Consider the following 20385-nt stretch of genomic DNA (forward strand, 5'->3'; position numbering starts at 1 on the left):
GACTTAAGTATAGGAGTTCTGCCCAGACTATTTTATTTTCAATTATTTATTTTTTTCAATTAATTTGACTTCCAATGATTATGAGAACGAGATAATCGAGAGGAAAATGGTCATTGTGCCATTTTCAGCTTCTCGGCGATGTTCTCGTTTTGCATCGTTGTAAATCCAGCCCACCTAAATTAACGTTTGAGAAAACACACTGTTAACAACCAAGTAAAATACTTGTGACATCGGCACAGACCAACATAATGCACGAAGCCCTGCTGATCAGTATGCAACTTAGAAACTCCCTCTGATTTTTACAACCAATTACTGTGATGAATGATTCATCTATTAAGTGTGTTTTGACAGTGACCATGGGTCAACTCCAGCCTCAAGTCAACACAAGATAAGAATTTATACCTTCAAATCAATATTACAGATTATCTTTTTTTTAAAGCTAAATCATCTGGATTTTGTTGGTCATGGGTAGCTGTGCCCAGCAGCTATCTGCAAACACTCACCTATGGTTACAAAAACAAAAATGTGCCAGCCAGTGCACCAACTCTGAGGCTTCAAATCGTGTGGCCAGAAAGTCAAAAGGTGATAGCCATCTTTTATGTACAGTCTAAGGTAAATTAGCATAAGTAATAGGGCTGTGCCGACTCGATATTTGGACTGGATATCGGCCTGATATAGACCCAAAAAGATGGAGCCCATATCAATTCAATTCAGTCTTATTTATACAGCACCAAATCACAACAACAGTCGCCTCAAGGCGCTTTATTTTGTAAGGTAATCTCTCTGACAATCATCCGGTGTCAGTCCCCTCAGTTCACTTCTCTGTTGGAGTTGGAGGTGTTTCACTGTAGCTACACCAACAGCTTCTGTCTGTATGTTTGCAAAACTGTTTCACGTAAGAACAAACTGTGGTTAAAGTGAGCCATCATGGGTGAAAAGATCAGATGTGGCTTTCTCTCTTTCTCTCACTCACTCTCACTTTGTTCAGAGAGTTTGTCCAAGACGTTAGAAGGACGCTGCTTTAAGCTCTCATTATACTTGTGATAAAGTAACGTGTTGTCAATGCCATTAAATAATATTTCACTTCAGCTGTCTCCTGTCAGCTCCGTAGCTGTTTGACAATGAAGCAGTAGCATTCACTTTGTGACTTTTAAAGTCAGTCCGATGCAAATAAATCAGATGCATAACACAAGTACATTGCTGTTCCATTGTATTTATCTTGTTGATATCAACCAAAAATTCTGGAAATTTCTTGGATGTATTTTTTTCTTAAACTTTATGTTACAAAGTTTGAAAGGATCTTTAAAGTTGAGTCTGATGTTTCTTTACACATATAACAATGATTCTCGGTCTCTGTTGTTCAGTTATGGTCACCCATTATTAATTTAACACTGGTATCGGCTCAGTTCCTGTTATCAGCAGATACACACAGTCAAGGTATCACTATGGAACTAGAAGAAAGCCGGATCAGGCCATCTTTAATAAGTAAAAGGCTAAAAAGGCGAGCTCTTCTCTCTACATCATTAAAGCTGCCTCCTTTTGGAGATTCAAACCACGCCAAAGCGATAACTTAAGCTACAGGCATGTTTAGCACTGCGGAGACACTGAAGTGTCCTGAGCCACTGCTCATCACTTTGTATTTGGTGGGAAAATAGTAAATAGCCTTCAGACATTTATTGAAATATTTGCAAACATACATGGAAATACAGTAAAAACAATTTCTAAAGTCAATAACGTGTAAGGTCACCTTTATTCTTCAACACAGCCTGAACTGTCTTCGGCAAGAAACTTTTACACAATGGAGCAAAAATCTCACTGCGCTTGTTTCCAACACCACTGAGCCTCCACCGTTTTCTGCAGACGTGGAAATGTCCAAATGTCCACAGAAAAACTTTGAAAGACCATTGGAAAGCCTGTAGGACTATTGCTCAAGACCAATTTTAAAAGGGAAGCAAATTATAAAGAAATCAAGGGCGTCTAAAGAATTTTGAACAATGCCGTATGTCTACACTCAGTCATCACAGATCGTTATCTTAAAAGATCTGAACATGTGCTCAGGGGGGTTAAAGCCCTGCTAGAGTCCCTTCAGATCTTCATTTTGCTCTGTTCTGTCTGTCCTGTACAAATAGGCACCAGCAGATCTTAAAATCACTTCAATAAGCTTTTGGCTTCGTGGACAGTGATGGCCCTCTACACACTATGACTTCAAAGCTTTACGCTGATTTCTTACTAACATTTGTTTTTCTTTTTTCTACAATATGCCAGCATTTAGGGGTCTTAACTGTGAGATGGAACAATGTCCAATGAGGCACTGTTAGTGTGTAACGTTAAAAACAACTAAAAATAAATAAAAATGCACTTTTCTTTCATTTTTTTTTTATGCAGTCTGCTGAACCCAAAATAACAAAACATGACAGAGAATTTAGTGCTCCACTTCACCCCATCCACATAACACAGCTTAAATTCCGATGCTCATTTCTGTGTTTTTTCCATCCACTCCACATCAATCAAAACAGGATAAACTGGAATTTGATTGAAGGGTCGATTTTGCGCCATCAAAGTGCCTCACCACTCTGCCTGAATAACTAGGTGCCTGCCAGCCACGAAGAAGCTGCGACATGGGAGCTCTGATCTGAGATCAGAGAAGATGATGTCTGTCAAGTGCGGCTGTCCGAATGAGGGCGAGCAGTCGCTGTTCTTCAGCAGATCGTGACCGCTGGCTGACAGCGTGAAACTCTCGATCACAGGGTGCAAGGTTGGCTGAGCTCTCAGCTGCTCTGCTCAGCTGTAGCTGGCCTGAATTTATACTAAGTTTGCCATGCCACTCACTCACATAGATATACATGAAGAAAAGATACCAGCCCATACAATCCAAGATAAAACGTCCGTTTTATTATGTCAATTTTGTTCTTTTCTACTTTTTTTTTAGACCAACAAAGCAGAAACTATAAATTTATCAAAGCAGTATGAAATGCTTTAATTCCATTACACACACATCCATAACTGACACACCTGTGCACAGTTCCCCTCTGAGAGACCCCCAGATGTGTAATGCATGCACAAGTAAAGCCATGCCCCACATGCTTTATTCACACTCAGCATGCCATTAGCATAATGTAACAAAAAATAATTTCCCCCAGGGATCAATAAAGTATTCTGATTCTGATTCTGATAAGACACTTATGGCAGGCATCATTAGCTTGTATGTGTTTTTCCCCCCCTGACAGGCTTTCATTAGCTGTGGCAGAACGGGCAAAGACTCTCAGCAGGGTAAAGACTTTTTCCAAGAAGAACTCAACTACTTTGCCAAGGTTTGAGCACGGTAAAGCAGAATATATATATATATATATATATATATATATATATATATATATATATGGTTGCAGACGTCTTACTTATAGAGGGAGTCTTGTAGAGGGAGGGAACAATATCTGTTTTAACAGTCAGGCCAGAGTCGCAGTCTGTGAAGGTATTGTGTTGTTGCAACAAATCAATATCTCTTACAAGGGTGAGCGGTTGATGAATTTTAGTCATTATAAAAGCAGAGACACTGAAGGTGTTTTTGTACAACTGTGCAGCATTGCATCATCAGGCAGTGTGTGGAGTGGTGGTAAAAGGTTGGTGCTAGAAATAGACACAACCTTCGGGCTGCGGATGAGTTCATGGAAACGCCTGCATTTTTCTTTCTTTTTTCAGATTCTTTACTCCACAACTCCAACTCGTGACTTCATTGAAGAATGTGATATTCAAAAGACCAAGGGGACAAAACATGAATTAATCTTATAGCTTTCCTGCACTGAGGGGCAACCTATCACATCATGTATACACTATAACTATTCTGTAATATTTTATATATACACACACACGTAAATGGGACCTCTACTGCTCATTCCTTGCTCCATATTTTTATTCTTGAACTCTACTAGAGAGTTTTCATGACTCACACTTATCCTTCTTTATCTTATACCAGGCCTTCGTGCAGCTCCCCAGTTTATCCTCTGTGTGTAAAAAGTGTTTTTTTTCCCCTTCCCTTCTCCCCTCCCCTTCATGCCAACTTTCTTCCCACTGGATGCCCCTTTTAAAGAGAAGGTTTCATCAGCAGCAGGTGGGTGGGGCTTTTGTGCTCACAGCCAGAGCTGTGAGCATGACCGTATTCGGAATATCTTTTATCACTGACATCATGCAGAGCCAAGAATAGGAAAAAATGGTCAGTGTGAGCATTTAAGAGAGGACTGTGAACATAGGTTTTATACTACATGGCAAATATGGCCATTTATTTCAGTGGATTGAGGTATTTGATGTTATGGGAATGAAGGAGGTGCTTGGTGGCATATCAAATGACATTACCAGAATACATGTTTCTAATGCTAGCAAAATATTCCTGCCTAAACCACAACAAATACTCAGTCAGCACAAACTGCAGGCCCACCTGTAAGCCAAGGGACGGGGCACAGCGGGGCATTTAAACAGCGTGCAGAGAGAGAAAGAACAGATAATAAACTGGTAGTTAAATCCAAAATTAAGTCCACAACAGTTCGCCTGTCTCAACTGCTTCACTCAACACTTAATAGCCTAACTGCACTTGTGTGAGTGACTCAGTCTGACTCTCAATGTTTGCTGTGGGAGGCAAGTCTCTTCCTAGTGAGTACGAGAAGTTTCAGTGAGAGGAGGGAGTGAATGCTGTTAGGAGCAGTCACCTTCTTCTACTGGAGTGTGTCAATAAGCTGAGGATGCACTGGTTACTGAAAGATGCAATAAACTGGTGAGTAACCATCGCCTGTTTACAATATTAATCAGTTTTTGTTTACAACACTTAACAACACTATTTTTAACTATGATAGTTGACACTGGTAAGTCACAAACCCACAGACAGTCCCAAACCTAGGTCACCAATGCAATTCATCCACGTGATGCTAATCAGCCAGTCATGTCACTTCATTGAAAATGTCTGTGTGCGCAGGTGCGTAAACAGAAAAGTCTGTGACGAGATGAGATGCAGACGTGCCAAGAAGTAAGTGAGGGAAACAGAAAGAGACAAAAGAGCTGCTGTCAGTGTTTCCTGAGCTTGGTTACATGTGAAATGTTGTTAATGAAAAAGAATGAAAGGGGAAACTCAAACTACTTTCTTTTGTTAATTTAAGGACTTGAGAAAACTTTCTCAAAAGCCCTTTTGAAATGTAAAAGAAGAAGTTTTATTTTTTTATTTGATAGCCCTCTAGCCCATATTGAGAATAAATATTATTGAAATACTGAATTGAATCTGCCGCCGCTTTGGTTTATTGCAGCCAGAAGTTAACATGGTTTCATTCATAAATTGGCATTTTCGCTCATGGAAAATGCAGCGTTTTCAAAACGCTCTCGAAATGCATACATTTGAAAACGGTGCTTTCACGTCGCAGTGTGGACAGCGAAAACTGAGACTTTCTAAAATGATGATGCAGTCATGTGACCAATTAAACTAAGATAGCGGAGGGCATTATACAGCAGCTGTTTTGTTTGCTCTCAATTTTGACAGCCCTATTAAAGATTAATATCAGTCTGTACATGCTCCACATAGCTTTTCTTCAAATTCTTTAATTCTCACTCGCTTTTGCAACTTTGTACTTTTGTGTTACTCGCAGCAACAACTCCACCTCATTGTTAGTCCATTTATTTATTTATTTATTTTTGATTTATTGATTAGCATTCAAATTCAAATCTCAGTGAAAACAGTGAAAAAAAACAAAACAGTGAAAACAGAACAAAAATCTACCATAAAGAAAGAAAGCATGAGACAAGGCTAATCAAAAGGTATTGGCTGAAGCATTTGCTTATTACGCCAACCCTTTTCACAAAATATCTTTTTGTATGCAGCTCCTGTACACAGGGCTTGAAGAAAATAATAAAACAAAGCAAAAACCAAACAAACAAACAAAAAAAAACAAAGAAAAAAAAAAACTTTCCACCTTAGATAAGTAACTATATCAAAGCAAAAGAATCAAGAGGTTGTTGTTGTTTTTTTCTCCTTTTTGCTCTTTTCATTCTTGATTTATATATTTTTCTAATACTCTATTTTTAAACATGTTTTTAAACAAGGAAAATGAACTACACCTTTTTAAATCACTGTCATAACTATTCCACAGGTTAACTCCTCTAACAGAAACACATCTCTGCTTTATATTTGTCCTTATCTTGTTTTTTTTAAAGAAATCTGTTCCCCTTAAGTCATATTGACTTTCTCTGACTTTGAACAGCTTCTGAGTACTGGGGCAAAGCAAGTTATTTTGTGCTTTATACATTATCTGTGCCATTTTATATTCAACTAAATCATAAAATTTCAGGGTATTCAGATTAATAAACAAAATGTTAGTTGGTTCTATATAGTTTGATTGGTTTATAATTCTTATAGCTCTTTTTTGTAACTTGAAAATATGAAGAGTGTTCGTTTTATATGCATTACCCCATATCTCCAGACAGTAAGTCATATATGGAAGCAACAGAGTACAATAGAGTGTGTATAATGATTTTTTGTTCAGGACATGCTTTGTTTTATAGAGAATAGCAATGGTTTTTGACATTTTTGTTTTCACGTGGTTTATATGAGACTTCCAACTCAGCTTATCATCAATTATCACTCCATGAAATTTATTTTCGTACACTCTTTCAATTTCAATTCCATTAACCCTTATTTTAGATACATTTTTCATTTGTCTAGTGCCAAAAATAATCAATTTTGTTTTCTTTATATTTAATGATAACTTATTTACATCAAACCAGTTTTTTAATATATTTAACTCCTTTTCCGCTGTAGTCAGAAGCTGTTCTAAGTTTTTACCTGAGCAGTACAGAGTGGTATCATCAGCAAACAATACACATTTTAACAGTTTGGAAACACTACATATGTCATTTATATATAATATAAATAATTTAGGGCCCAGCACAGAGCCCTGAGGAACGCCACAAGTTACCTTCAACTGCTTAGATTTTACATTATTGAATTCGACATATTGATATCTGTCATCCAGGTAACTTTTCATCCACTTGTATGCTATCCCTCTTATGCCATATCTCTCTAGTTTATTCATTAATATAGAATGATCAATTGTATCAAACGCCTTTTTTAAGTCTATAAAAACACCAACAGTATATTTAAAAAACTCGGTGCTTTTGCTCAACATTTTGCCGCGACGTTTCAAAGAGCCGGAAAGTAAATAAACGGCAGACAGAAATGCGTTTCGCGCATGCGCAGTACTAGAACGTAAGCATTTTCGGCCATTTCAATGTGGACGCACAACTCTGGCTGAAAACGCTAGGGGGACGTGGAGCGTTTTCCGACAAAAACGCCGTTTTTTCAAATCTATTCGGGCTAGTGTGGACGTAACCTTTGCCAAGCCAATTCTGGTCCCCGGGCCTTATGTTTGACACGCCTGACCAAGAGAAACTGCAATTTCTGCCACTTCCATGTTGGCACCATTATTTTGCTCTGGAAAAAAAAACAACCTTTAGAGCAGTTTGAAGTCATACTTCAGACTGAGCCCAGCATCCACCATTGTCACCCTATGTAGTACAATAAACCCCCTTTTCTATGTTGACAGCTCATTCAATAATTAAAATAGCCATTAACTGCTGTGATGGATCCTTTAAAAAAAAAAAAAAAAGCCATTCAAACATAGGACAGCTAAGCCTTGAAGAAAATACTAATACCTGCAAATAGCAGCATACCTCGCTGCAAACACGGCATCTAAAAGAAGACTCCCACAAGCTTTCTGCTGTTAAACAACCTAATCCACTCTTCAAGTGATTGTTTCCATGGATGGATAGTTTGGGTCACATCTGCTGGTGCTGGCAGATGTCTCACAAATGGATGTTGCGACTTAGCAGCAAATACAAATGACCCATATCGCTGGCCTAGAAATGTCAGTGATTCCAATTTAACCAGCAATACAGCTGAGGGACAAGAACACTATGAGAGGTGCTTACACAGAGGCATATAATCAACTCTCTGTGTAGTCATGCAAGTCATTTTCACAGCCACAACTTTTCACAACACTGGAAGATGTTTACACAAAACTGACCTGAGCTACTGAACCCTCAAAATTATCATGAGATCTTTACACAACTGGTATCCAAGAGGACCTATCAACATTAATAACTCCAAGAAAAAAAAAAAACTATTTCCAACCAATCTTTTAGCCTACAGCCATGGCCCTGCTGGACACTTTTAGTCTATTTTCAATCCACTGTTGCTAGGGGAAACTTCAGCACTTGTAATTTCTATGGCAACCCACTGTTCCCAATGCTAGCAGATCCTGTGATTTCTTTGCAAGGGTTTTTAATGCATATATTACCCTGGTCCACTCTTGCCTCCTAAAGCTTGGTTATTCATAGAGCTAATGGAGGAGTGCATAGTGGCTGGCACTTTGTCAATTTGTCATTTCAGCATGCTGGTCACAGCTGACGCTCACAAACACGCACGCCTGGACCGATGAAGATGTCCAATTGCATCAAAGTGTAAGAAACAACAGTGACTTTTAAGAAGAAAACACTGATAACAAATAGAACTGCTCTAATTCTCAGTTTTTTAATGATGGGCCCAGAATATCACAAGTTGTGCAATTAGAAAGAAGGTAAAAGTAGAGCCGAAACGGGGCATTTAAGCCCCTCATTGACATTTGGTGATTTAGAAATCTATTTTAATATATTTTTTCTTTCGGACAAAGCAAATCTCTGACATTTGTTAGGTGCAGTTATTTATGAGTCCTTAGTAAGAGAAAACTATAAACTTTAATGTTTTATTGTACCAACAGGTTGTGGATTACTCGTTTACTCACAACTCCACTCGGATGTTGTGTTTGTGTTGTTTCAAACACGTGTTGACAACAGAGAAATTGCAGAGTGACCTCTAGTGGAAAAAGCAGGCAACATCAACACTGATACCATTGTTGAAGGGTGTTTCCTCCATCTCTTCTTTACTTTTCTAAACTTTAATTTATGAGCTGTTATAGAAACTGATACCGATACATCTAGCTAATAGCTAATATCAGTTGATACATAGGTTGGGTTTAAGCAAAAACTACTGAAGATTTAAGTCTACATTTTAGGCAAACCCAGATATCTTAATGGCCATTCAAGTGCATTTGGCAATTCATCAAAGTATTTTCTTTCTACATCTAGTTTATATGCCTGCTTCTACATCCACTTCAAAGCCTCTTGATTCTGTGTTGGAATTACGACTTGTTTAAAAGTCTGTACTACAAAGGCCACCTGTTTACCTGCTGACACTATTCACTGGCAACCATAAGACAGGATAATCACCAGAAACCCCACGATGCAATATTACTCAGATTTTTAGTACTGCAACGACATATATTGTGATTTATAACAATTTTCCACTCTAAATTATGTGCTTAAACTTAATCTTTGCCAATATATGCTGTATCCACTGAGATAAAGTTGTTGATTTTTTAATTATTAATTGTATTTTTTTTTTTTTTTACTGAAAAATTAGATCAAAAATACAATTCCTGTTATCACGTATATCAGTCTGTGATTGACTGGGGGTCAAGCTGGCAATTACATGCAGCCTTTTTCTAATAACACAACAATTAACTGTGATAAAGCACCAAACATCACATATACGTAAACTCACAATTAACTATGACATTTGCCCTCATCAGCCTTCCTGTTCTACAGGAATATAACCAGAGTACAAGCAGCTGGCAACGAGCTGAGTCCCCTCAGGTTGTTATTATTATTATTATTGTTAATAATAATAATAATAATAATAATAATAATAATAATAATAATAATAATAATAATGACCTTTTAAATTTTGCACAGGTCACAAGAACTGCTTTAAAGTAAAAATAATCTGACCATTGTTGAGTATTCATGTAGTTTAACCAAAATGAGACTCGAAGCTTTAGAGTCTTCTGAAAATAAACAATTAAGCTTTACACCACTGACAACAACCATACGTTTGTGTTCACAATTGCAGGTCTGAGAATGATTTTAATCTGACGGCTAAAATCTGTAGGTACCGATTTGTATTTGTATGTAATTTAACAGAGCTATCAGTGCTGAAATCATCGAAATATGTTCTACAGCACTCAAGACAAATGTCAACGAATTATCGTGAACAGGTGGGTCTGAAATCCTCTCAGATGGTTTACCATCTACAACCTGTTTTACATGTAGGTTCTATTCATAGGAAGTAAACGCCTACACAGAAACTAGCTTCTCTGAGGTACAAAAGGCCAAAAAGCTGCTATCTCTGTAGATGACACAGTGTGCTGGAAACATCCGCGTGGATTTGTTGCACAACCAAAGTTATCCTTGCACATGCCTCTTCATCAATCCCATTTAAGTTTGTGCTGAGATCTGAATCTGTCACTTTACTTTTCGCCTCGAGGGTGGGACTAGGTCCTGCTTTCACTACAGACCTTAAAGCTGGATCCAAAGCCAGCAATTACCCAGCAGTCCCTTCCCACTGCTGGCGTGCCTCATCTTCAGCAATTAGCACAGAGGGTGATACTCTACACGCTGCTTTGATCAAATGCACGACATGCTGCAGAGGCAGCAAAATACAGCTGAGAAGCCCCTAATGAAAGAAAATGAGACGTTATTAATGCTTGATAATGTTAATCAGCAAATCGGCGAGCGCTCTCTCGCTCAGCGGTGCCACTGGAGTCCCACAGGGCTGCCTCAGCTGGAGGTAAGAAAACATTTGAGATGCACTAATGACTGGAAAGCTCGTACGCGTCCATCCCGCGTGCGAGCGCTGCACAATCGCTGAGGCAGCAGCACGGAAAATAGATGGACACGATCTAGCTCCAAGTCTGACACACAGTATTAAAGCACCTATTTATTTCAGTTCTTTGGGCTTTTATTTTGACAGAAAGTTCAATCAAAAGGGTCGCACAGTTGAGCCTGAATACACGACTGTAAGCGGGAAAGCCAATTACGCTCCTCAAAGCCAAGCTCGCCGCATCGACGTTACTCTCTCACATTTTGTTGATGTGACAATCAAGCACTTGGGTGCGAGGGGTGGGTAGGGTGGTGCTGCTGTCAATAGTCATTCCACTTGTACGCGAAATCCAATTTTTGCGGCTCCTTCATCTCTGCAGGAGATACAATAGTTTGTCAGTGGGTTCATCTTCTGCGGTTTGGTTGCCCTTTCTAGGCAAATCGATGGACGGGCGCGCGCTTCCTTAAAAAGTCAAAGCAACAAGGTAACTCTACTGTAAGTACGAGACCAGCGGGGATCAAAGATCTCCAATAAGCCCAGCGCAACAAAAGGTCGCAGCTGTTCAGTCGGAGCACTCACAGGCACCAAGAGTGAGCATCACATCACAGGCTGTTTGAAGATGCCATTTGGGTGGGGGGCTGGGGGCGAGTTTCCTTTCTGCTTTTGAAGACACTTCCCTCAAATGGCAAATTGCCTGCACTTATACAGAGCCTTTGAGAGGTAGATGGGTTCTTACAGAGTGTTTTCACAATGTGTTTTCCTTGCGCACACAAACGGCAGCTGCCTAGGGGAGCAATTTGGGCCTTACTCTAGGACGCTGTGGCAACATGGGCAGGCCGGCCGTGGCTCACCTATCATGTGGCCGACGATACCTTCTGACCCTCGCATCGTTAATTACAGTCGAGAGCTGGTGTGAAGTCTCTTCAGCAGCTCTGGGGAGGTTGGAACGTGGTAGTGATGGTGTGCGAGACAGTCGACAAACTGCTGATGTAAACAGGCACACACTTCTCCACAGTAAACTAGCTTTCCCTGCTAATCCCTGGCAAATCCTTCGAGAGCCAACGGGGCCATTTTGGACAGCACCCCGTAGTCATAATTTGCATTCATCAGAGGAACGCACTGGGGGCAGGGGTAGGGTGAAGTGCCAGACTGAGCGCAGCGTTATCAACAGAAATACTGTCACAAAGCACCCCGAACAAAGCCTCTGTTTTAATTAGATAACACAGTGTCAATTCAGAGGATTCAACGGAGCACAGCCTTCGCAGGAAACGGGGAGGAAATGGTGAAAGGAAAAGTTGCAGGACGGACTCTGAGCGGGGCAGGAGGGGTTTCTCGACTGATAAGAGTCACCCAGCCACCGGGTGATGGGCTTCAGAGTAGCTTCTTTTTTTTTTTCTTTGGAGGGGGGGGGCTGCAGAACTGACAAGATGCACATACTGTACCCAGAGGTTACTGCCTCCACTGCTAGGCTGGAATAATAATGAGAAAGCATAGCAGCAGAATATTCATAGGCTGTCACATTACAGTGATTCTTGAAGAGCAGGATGCATACAATATGAGGTGTAGTGCAAAGGAAGAGGGGGATGAGGAGGAGCAGGGGGAGATGTGTGAAGGAGTCCATGCAGACAGGCTTCTTGAAGTGCCTGAGCGCTGGTCAGTTGTTATTAATCACACTACTGCCTGTAGAGAGAAGCAGACACTTTCCATTCATCTTTAATTAGCTGGGAGTTGTTTTCTTTAACAGGAACACTTGAAGCCGGAGGGCGCACCTGTTGCAGAGAGGACTCTGCGCGAGTTTGAGCTGCTGCATTTAAAACGAACAACATCATCCACGTTGATAAAAATGTCACAGGCATCCACAGGTGTCCTCCTGCCGGCCAGAACACGCCTGAAACCCCTTTAATGCTGCCAAACTGGACATGCGCCTTAAGCTATGGTTAATGCCACCTGTGCACGTGCGCGGTTCCAATTAAAACGAAGACTAAAAAAGGTGTTTTTTCCACTGTGACGGGCTTACCTTCAGAGTCTCTATGTCCAGAGTAGCCGACTGCTCCATTTTCCAGTGGCATTTATCACACTTCACATATTTCCACAAAGTTGAGGCGAACGCGTGAAATTCAGCTCCCCCGCCGCGCCGCTAGACCCACTTCTTCACTCTCATTAGAGAAAGAACAAGAGAGAAATGAAGGGGCATAAAAAAAATATACCTGCTGTTTCAGGAAGGCTGTTTTTTTTAAAATGTATATATTAACGGTACACTTAAGTTGTGTTTAAGCTGTATTGTGTACGGAAGCCGGTGTTCAAACGAGCTGCGGTCTAATTAATGTACTCCGACTTGCGCGCTCCCCCTTCGCAGCTCGCTTTGACACGCTTCGCTCTCCTTTAAAACTCAACAGCCGACAAGTATGACGGAATAACCAGCTGGACTTCCGCTGCTTAACTTCAAAATAAAAGTCGGAAAATTATGTCGCTTATTCAGCGCCGCTCAAGAAGGGAAACCCACAGTAGTCAACATGCTGTTTGTTGTTACAAGAGTTTTTATTTACTTTAAATTAATCTGTGTACAGAAGTGACCACCTTCTTCTTCATCTTCTTTAGTTGCTCCATTTAGCAGTCCCCATCATTCCTAGCATCCTCCTCTATCACACTAACCGTCTGCATGTCCTCCTTTACTACATACATGAGCCTCCTCTGAGGTCTTCCTCTTTTCCTCCCCACTGAAAGCTCCTTCTCCTACGTCCTTTGTTGGGTGGTCCTGGTTCTAGTTCAGGAGACAGAGCAGGTCATCTTGGAAGGTTGGTGGTTTGATCCCTGGCATGTCAGAGTATCCTCGGAAAAGACACTGAACCCCAAGTTTCTCTCTGATGCATTCATCAAAATGTGGGTGTGTTCAACTTAGTCACCTCAATGTGTGGTAAAGAGCCTAAAAAATATAGAGAGAAACCCCAGCAGCCACAGGCAACATTGGGTAGGAAAAACTCCCTTTTAAGAGGAAGAAACCTCTGGCTGAAAGTATCTGCTTTACAACAATACACCAGCACTTAAAGTATAAAGGTCAGTCTTTCAAGGATGTCAATGTTCACATTTTGGACTGAGAAGACATGTGTCTTGAAAAAGGGGTAAAGGAGGCTATTTATGTCCACTGTAAAGGACCATCATCAAAAGGAGATCATGGCTTATGACGAAAGCTATCAGCCACCCACAATGCCATCTTGAAATCCCTTCAACCCCCACTCACACTTTGCTACAGATGACCTCATTAGGTCGCATAATAGTATAGGCAGTGTTGGGAAGGTTACTTTTAAAATGTATTCCATTACAGAATACAGATTACATGCCCCAAAATGTATTCTGTAACGTATTCCGTTACGTTACTCAATGACAGTAACGTATTCTGAATACTTTGGATTACTTAATATATTATCATGCTGTTTACAACTACGTGAATGTACTATTGCTGTGTGATTTATTAATATTACTGAAGGTCCGCGACTCCGAACTGTAGTAGAGGGACCTCTGACTAATACGGCGGGGTCCCTGTCGGCTCGTAGCCGAAAAATAGCTTTACTTTGTTGTGTGGGTCAACTTTTCTTGCGAGAGACAGAGAGAGGCGTTGAAAGGCTGCTCCAACGGAACTTATTGTTTTCGGAGGAAAACACGAACACGGTGTACAGTCGAGTCTTAATAGCTTACTTACAACTGGGCTCGTCAGGCACTCTTCTTGGCTGAAGTGGTTATTATTATATTTAGATGCTTCCAGCTCCCGTTTTTCCTCGATGACAACTCGTACCTTTCCACTCGCCTTTTTCTCCCTCCTCGCGCTCACAGACCCATAACGTGTATGGCAGTCCATTCTCCCTGCAACACGGACTACACTGCCCATGATGCTACATTCTTTACGGTGTGTTCACACCGAACGCGAACAGCGAACACCGAAGCTATGCTTGTAGCATTCTGTCTGTTAGCTTAGCACAACAACAACGAAAAGGCGCTCTCTCACCCAGGAAACACACAGTCGCAGAGAGAGAGAGAGCGTCGCCCTATAACCATGGCAACCGTAACGCTGCCGCCTGGAACAACAGAACACAGCTGTCAAACAAAACCCAAACAGTCCTGACCCGCGACAATATGAAACAGGAAAGTACTGCAGTGTAATCCATTTATTTCAACAAAGTAACTGTATTCTGAATACCACCTTTTTAAACGGTAACTGTAACGGAATACAGTTACTCATATTTTGTATTTTAAATACGTAACGGCGGTACATGTATTCCGTTACTCCCCAACACTGAGTATAGGGCACAATGATGACCCAAGCCTTTTTAATTACATTCATTGGACGACTCACACGATTAAGAGTGGGTCCACAGACTTCAAGACCACCTCCAAAGGGCACAACACCCACAAGGGGTTAAATACATGACATTTCTTAACAAATCTATTTTTTGAACTGAAGAAGCCCGAAGAGACCTATCAAGACGAGTCAAGTTCTCATAATAATAATAATAATAATAATAATAATAATAATAATAATAATAATAATAGCAATGATAATAATAATAGGGGGACATAACAAACATCAGATGCACTTTGTAATGACTAGAAAATTGAACTGAGCTTGTTTTAAACATGGCAAAGTAGATCGTTTTAATCTGAAAATAACACATTGTTCAATTTCCGGTTTATTCCTAGTGAACTCCGGTTGACTTTACAAAATATAAATCCCACTTAACGGACAATCCAAAGGCAGAAATTGGATTATTCTGAAAAAGCCTACGCTCTCCGGGAGAAATCAGTAGACACAAAAATGTGAGAGTATTTGACACTAAATGAACAAGCAGGTCAGCACAGAGTTTCCTCTCTGTTAGTTAAAGGCATCAATGTCACTGGCTCACTGTACAGCTCCATCAGCTCCCAAAAGTTGGTGATTGTTGCACCCTGCAGGAGGCACACCGACAGTGCAGCAAAAAGGAGGCGATCTTTATGTCAGCGTGAGTGTGTAAAAACACAAACAAACTTCTGGTGCTCATTAAACTGGGCTTGAAATCACAGATAATTTAGACTGTGCGTCGCTTAAGTTGCAATCTGCACTTCGTGCACCTCGTTTTTAGCGTTGGAGTCCCAGCAGAGGGGGGAAACGATGTTCCAGCCAGACAGATGCAATCAACCCAAGAGCTCCCCAGTTGAAGGATAAATAATCGACCGTGGATCAATTCATTCTTCATCACGAAGATGTCCGACGCTAAGCAACTAATGGCACAGAAAAGGTAGACCCCCCTGCTTTCCAACCTGCACTGCACCGTGCGTGGCGTATTTTGAAGCAATGACAGATGTCAGGAAATTAAAATGTTCAATCATATTCTCCATGTATTGCACTGGCTGACACTGTAGCAGCCAGGCGATGATCTATATGTGCTGCTTATTCTCGCTGTCGTGTAGTCCTCGTTTATTTGAATGATGATCTCGGTATATCTGTGTGTGTCTGTGCGTGTTTTCCTGCAGTGCTAAAATCGCCGCTGGAGCCGTTGTGTGTGTTGAAAGCGAAATAAGAGGAGATGTGACTATCGGTGAGTCTTTTATATTATTACTACCTTCAAAATAAAAAGAAAGAATAAAGAAATCTACAGCTGCTGCTTTAAGCTCCATGTAAATCCAGTTCTTCTTCATTCACAGGCGCTAGAACAGTGGTCCACCCAAAAGCGCGGATCATAGCAGAAGCAGGGCCTATAATCATCGGAGAGGGGAATCTAATAGAGGAGCAGGCGCTTATCATTAACAGGTAACCCATAGGTGATGTGTGACTTTTATTTATTTATTTATTTATTTATTTATTTATTTATTTATTTATTTATTCGCTTTTATTTTTATTTTTTTAAATTTATTTTTTCCTGAGTGATCATTTTCATGCACGCTTACATCCCTTTAATGTCTCTTAATAGTTATCCAGAGAATATAATGCCAGACTCGGAGGGAGTCGAGCCAAAGGCCATGACAATCGGGACTAACAATGTGTTTGAAGTTGGATGTGGTATCCTTTGCTGTAACAATAGCCATTATTTATGTAGGCCCACGGATGCCAAAAATAATTAAATAAATACGTAATGAATCATTTAATTAAATGTGTGGTTAATTAATTAAAATGGAAATTAATAATTAATTAAATACATGAATCATTAATCATATATCAATTAATATAATACATTTAATTAATTATTTGTGTTTGTTTCCAATTTAATGATTTAATGACACATTTAATGATGTATTTGTTTGATTCATTTTGGCACTCGTGGCCCTCTATAATTATTAGCCTATTAAATAAATATATACAATCCTGATTTTTGTATTATTATTATTTTTTTAAATTATCGTTTAAATTTTGTTGTTGTTGCTTTATAAGTTAAATGCTTTTTCTCATTTGGGAATATTGTTGTCCATATAGAGTTTGTCCACCAGAGAGCACTAACAGGCTTTGACTTGCTCATCACATACTATATACATACAGTACAGTGCAATTCCTTAATGCTCATTTCTATCTACTCCACACTCCTATTATATTCTAAAAAGTAACTGTTCTAGTAACTATTCTAAAAGTAACTGTGCTGCCTCTAAATTCATCCACTCAACCCAGCTGTTTTCAAACATGTGGTGCAGGCCTCCTTGTGAGAGACTCATTTGATTTGGAGGACATGATTTGAATGTGACATGAACTGTTTTATGAAGGGTTAGTTAAGAAATAGGAGGCCAGTTTTTTTTTCTTTCTTTTTTTGGCACAGCGTGTGAAAACGGTTTTGCTTCCGGTAATTTAAAAACATGTAGGTTACCATGCCAATAAGCAGTTTTAATCAATTTCTCTTTGTTTATTTTTTATGAATTTTTAACTCGAATATGTCAAACTGTGGCAATTCTTTGAAAGACGGTGATTTAGTAGAAAAATACTCAGTCATAGCAGCACATTCGTAAATGATTAAATCTCTGATTAAAAACTCCACCAGGTTTACAGGAAACCAATGATCACAACTCACACAGCGTCATCGCCTCAGGCTAAAGACGGAAAAGTTACCAGCAGTGCCAAAGGGAGCAATTTTTGTTGGCTGACTGGCCGAGTCGCACCCCTGTGCTGAGCAGGGATTTTCCTCTCACGCCCTAGAGGTTTAGGACAAAGTAGTGCCATGTTTAGTTGCAGTTTATGCCCCACAAACTGTTAAATAAACAACTTTCTTTTTGACATAGTTTTGAGAATGTTTGAAGACAGTGAAGTTAAGATAACAAACATTTCAAATATGGGAAAGTCTGATTATTCATCACTGTGTCATCGCTTCTTTGTAATTGTGCTCAGCTGGGATCCTTGGTATGCATTTTTGGCTAGTTTTTAACATACTGCATCACATCACATTCAAACTTATCTTGGATCTTTGTTATTTTATTGTTTATTGTAAAAAAACAAAACAAAACAAAAAACCTAAAAAAAAATCAAACTTTTGGCTTCCGAAGCGGACATTGTGGAAAAATTTTAAGAACCATCATATTAAGACAACTTCCTTGTGATTGGCTGTCCCTATCAAACAGAAGGATTGAATGGCTGGTGGGTGGAGCTTCTGTGGTCACAGCTAGAGCTGTGTGCCTGAGATGACTATTTTTGAGCTATCCAGTTCAGTGGTCACAGGGATTACTTGTACATACGCTGACTTTAGTATTTAGTATTTGTCCATGTTTACTCACAACTGTAACAATATATATGACAGAAAATAAGGGAAAGCACGTATGAAAACAGCAATATAAGTCAGTATGCAATATCTTTTGATTACATATCAGTTGTTTCATTCCCCTGATGTACTGGTTGAAGTCCTTGACAAGTCTGACACAGTCTCTCAAGCTTTGAAAATTGGAGACAACAATGTGATTGAGTCCAAGGGTAAGTACTGCATTAACATTAGAAAAAACTTGAGTCTTGACCCCGCCCTGAGTTCTTGATATTTTGCTTCCAAGGATCCAGACTTTCTTACAATGTTTTAAAGTGCTCTTGAGCAATAATTCTCCAGGCTTTCTGAAGGTCTTTTAAAATTTCTCTTTGGATACTGGCTGCCTTTTCACCCATTTCCAGTCCAGTCCTTGTACCTAACCATTTTCGTTTGTCTTTTAAAGCCACTCACTACCAACCTATAAATCATTCAAGCAGAAAGTCACTTTGCTCAGAGATGAACTTTGTATTTGACAGTGTCACAACTGTGAAGATTGCAACAACGCATCATTAGGTACTATGTTACTAGCAGCCTGTCACAAAGACACATTGTTTGTTCACGTCTTTACTTAAATCTACAAAAACCACTAAAACTCACATGTAAATATGGTTTTACAGTGAGCCCAGTTTTCATATTTTTGACAGTGTGTTTTTGTAATGTTCATTCCCAGCTGATCTCGGGAGAAATGTGATCCTGACCAGCGGCTGCATCGTCGGCGCGTGCTGTCAAATCAACACGTGCGAGGTCGTGCCGGAGAACACAGTCGTCTACGGATCAAACTGCGTCAGGCGTGTGCAGAGTGAAAAGCCACAGGTCAGTGCTTCACGCTGATGCTTGTCTGCGATCCTCCAGGTTCTGCTGGCTTGTAGGCACATTTGTAATAACCTGGGATGATTTTTAATTTATTTTTTAATCACATAGCCTCAGACTCTGCAGCTGGACTTCCTCATGAAGATCCTGCCCAACTACCACCACCTGAAGAAAACGGTGAAAGGAAACGGCACGCCTGTAAGAAACTAATGAGAATCCAGAGGACTGAAACCTCCTGCAGTCCCAAGCACCTCCACACACAGACACCTTACACTCGTGCACTTCACTTGAATTCATGTGTACTTATCTTACACTTCAGCATTTCGCTGTCTGATTCTGATTCTCCATGCCCGTCTTCACGGATCCAACGAAAACAACCACGTGCACTTTCGCTTTTTAGATCAATATTGTGACTATTTATGATCTACTTTGGACCTGAAATCTCAAATTTATCATGTCTGTTTATGCTAATGTGTCTCATCTATGTTTATAAATGTTCCAATAAAATGGCATAAATAATGCAGTAAAGATTCAAATAGGTTTCCTTTCAAGCTCAGTTTTTTAAATAATATTATTCGACCACTAGGAGGAACTGTTGAGCAGCTCTTGGCTACGAAGCCTTTGTTTCATCAGGTGATGCAAAATATCCAATTAAAGCAGCGTTCTTAAATAACACGACTAAAAATATCTTTTTTGTGTGTGTTCTAGAAATAATACTCACACGATCGAGTTTGTGTGTGGTTAAATATAATCCTTTCAAATGAAGCGTGATTTGGCTGTGACTCGTTTATGATTTAATAAATGCGATCACTGAGCAAAAGTGAGGCCTTGAAAAGATAAGGATGGGTGTGGCAGCCCCCTTTCTTGGATATGTTGGTGTTGCCAGTCATGTGTCCTCCCACCAGGGGTTACCAAATTGGTGCTGTGGGTGGGTAGAGTGGGAATTCCACACAGAGCGGGTGTGGTTCAATTTCTGCTGCAGAATGGGTCTGATTAATGCCTGGCTGCCCTCCCCTCATCGTGTCTAAGCCCCCTTTTAGAGTTGCTGAGCCCATCTGTAGCACAGACACAGATTTGAATGTGTGTGTGTGTTTGGTGGACAGTCAGTAG

At 40.0% G+C, this 20385-nt stretch overlaps 2 protein-coding genes and 1 long non-coding RNA gene across 5 annotated transcripts in view; 2 read left to right on the forward strand and 1 right to left on the reverse strand.

The window, feature by feature from the left end:
* LOC146675114 (zeta-sarcoglycan-like) overlaps positions 1-13106 on the reverse strand; it is a 155059-nt gene extending 141953 nt beyond the window's left edge. For both annotated transcript variants that reach the window (XM_085400174.1, XM_085400172.1), the window contains exon 1: positions 12744-13106. In XM_085400174.1, coding sequence (XP_085256300.1) covers positions 12744-12782 — 39 coding nt within the window. In that variant the 5' untranslated portion in view covers positions 12783-13106. The remainder of the gene's footprint in view (positions 1-12743) is intronic.
* LOC146675116 (uncharacterized) overlaps positions 1-20385 on the forward strand; it is a 163069-nt gene that overhangs the window by 71317 nt on the left and 71367 nt on the right. The window lies entirely within an intron of this gene.
* dctn6 (dynactin subunit 6) lies at positions 4664-19931 on the forward strand. 2 transcript variants are annotated; one of them, XM_085400176.1, is made up of 7 exons: positions 4664-4762; positions 16229-16293; positions 16400-16505; positions 16666-16754; positions 18591-18638; positions 19136-19278; positions 19387-19931. In XM_085400176.1, the coding sequence occupies exons 1-7, from the start codon at positions 4731-4733 to the stop codon at positions 19483-19485; spliced, it is 582 nt and encodes a 193-aa protein (XP_085256302.1). In that variant the 5' UTR covers positions 4664-4730; the 3' UTR covers positions 19486-19931. The 2 variants fall into 2 exon arrangements, with proteins under 2 accessions (XP_085256302.1, XP_085256301.1); XM_085400175.1 differs by lacking the exon at positions 4664-4762 and adding an exon at positions 15718-15993.

Source organism: Rhamphochromis longiceps, linkage group LG3 (assembly GCF_057381845.1).
Source record: "Rhamphochromis longiceps isolate RC_006_pf linkage group LG3, R_longiceps_female_GT1.1, whole genome shotgun sequence".
Taxonomy (NCBI): domain Eukaryota; kingdom Metazoa; phylum Chordata; class Actinopteri; order Cichliformes; family Cichlidae; genus Rhamphochromis; species Rhamphochromis longiceps.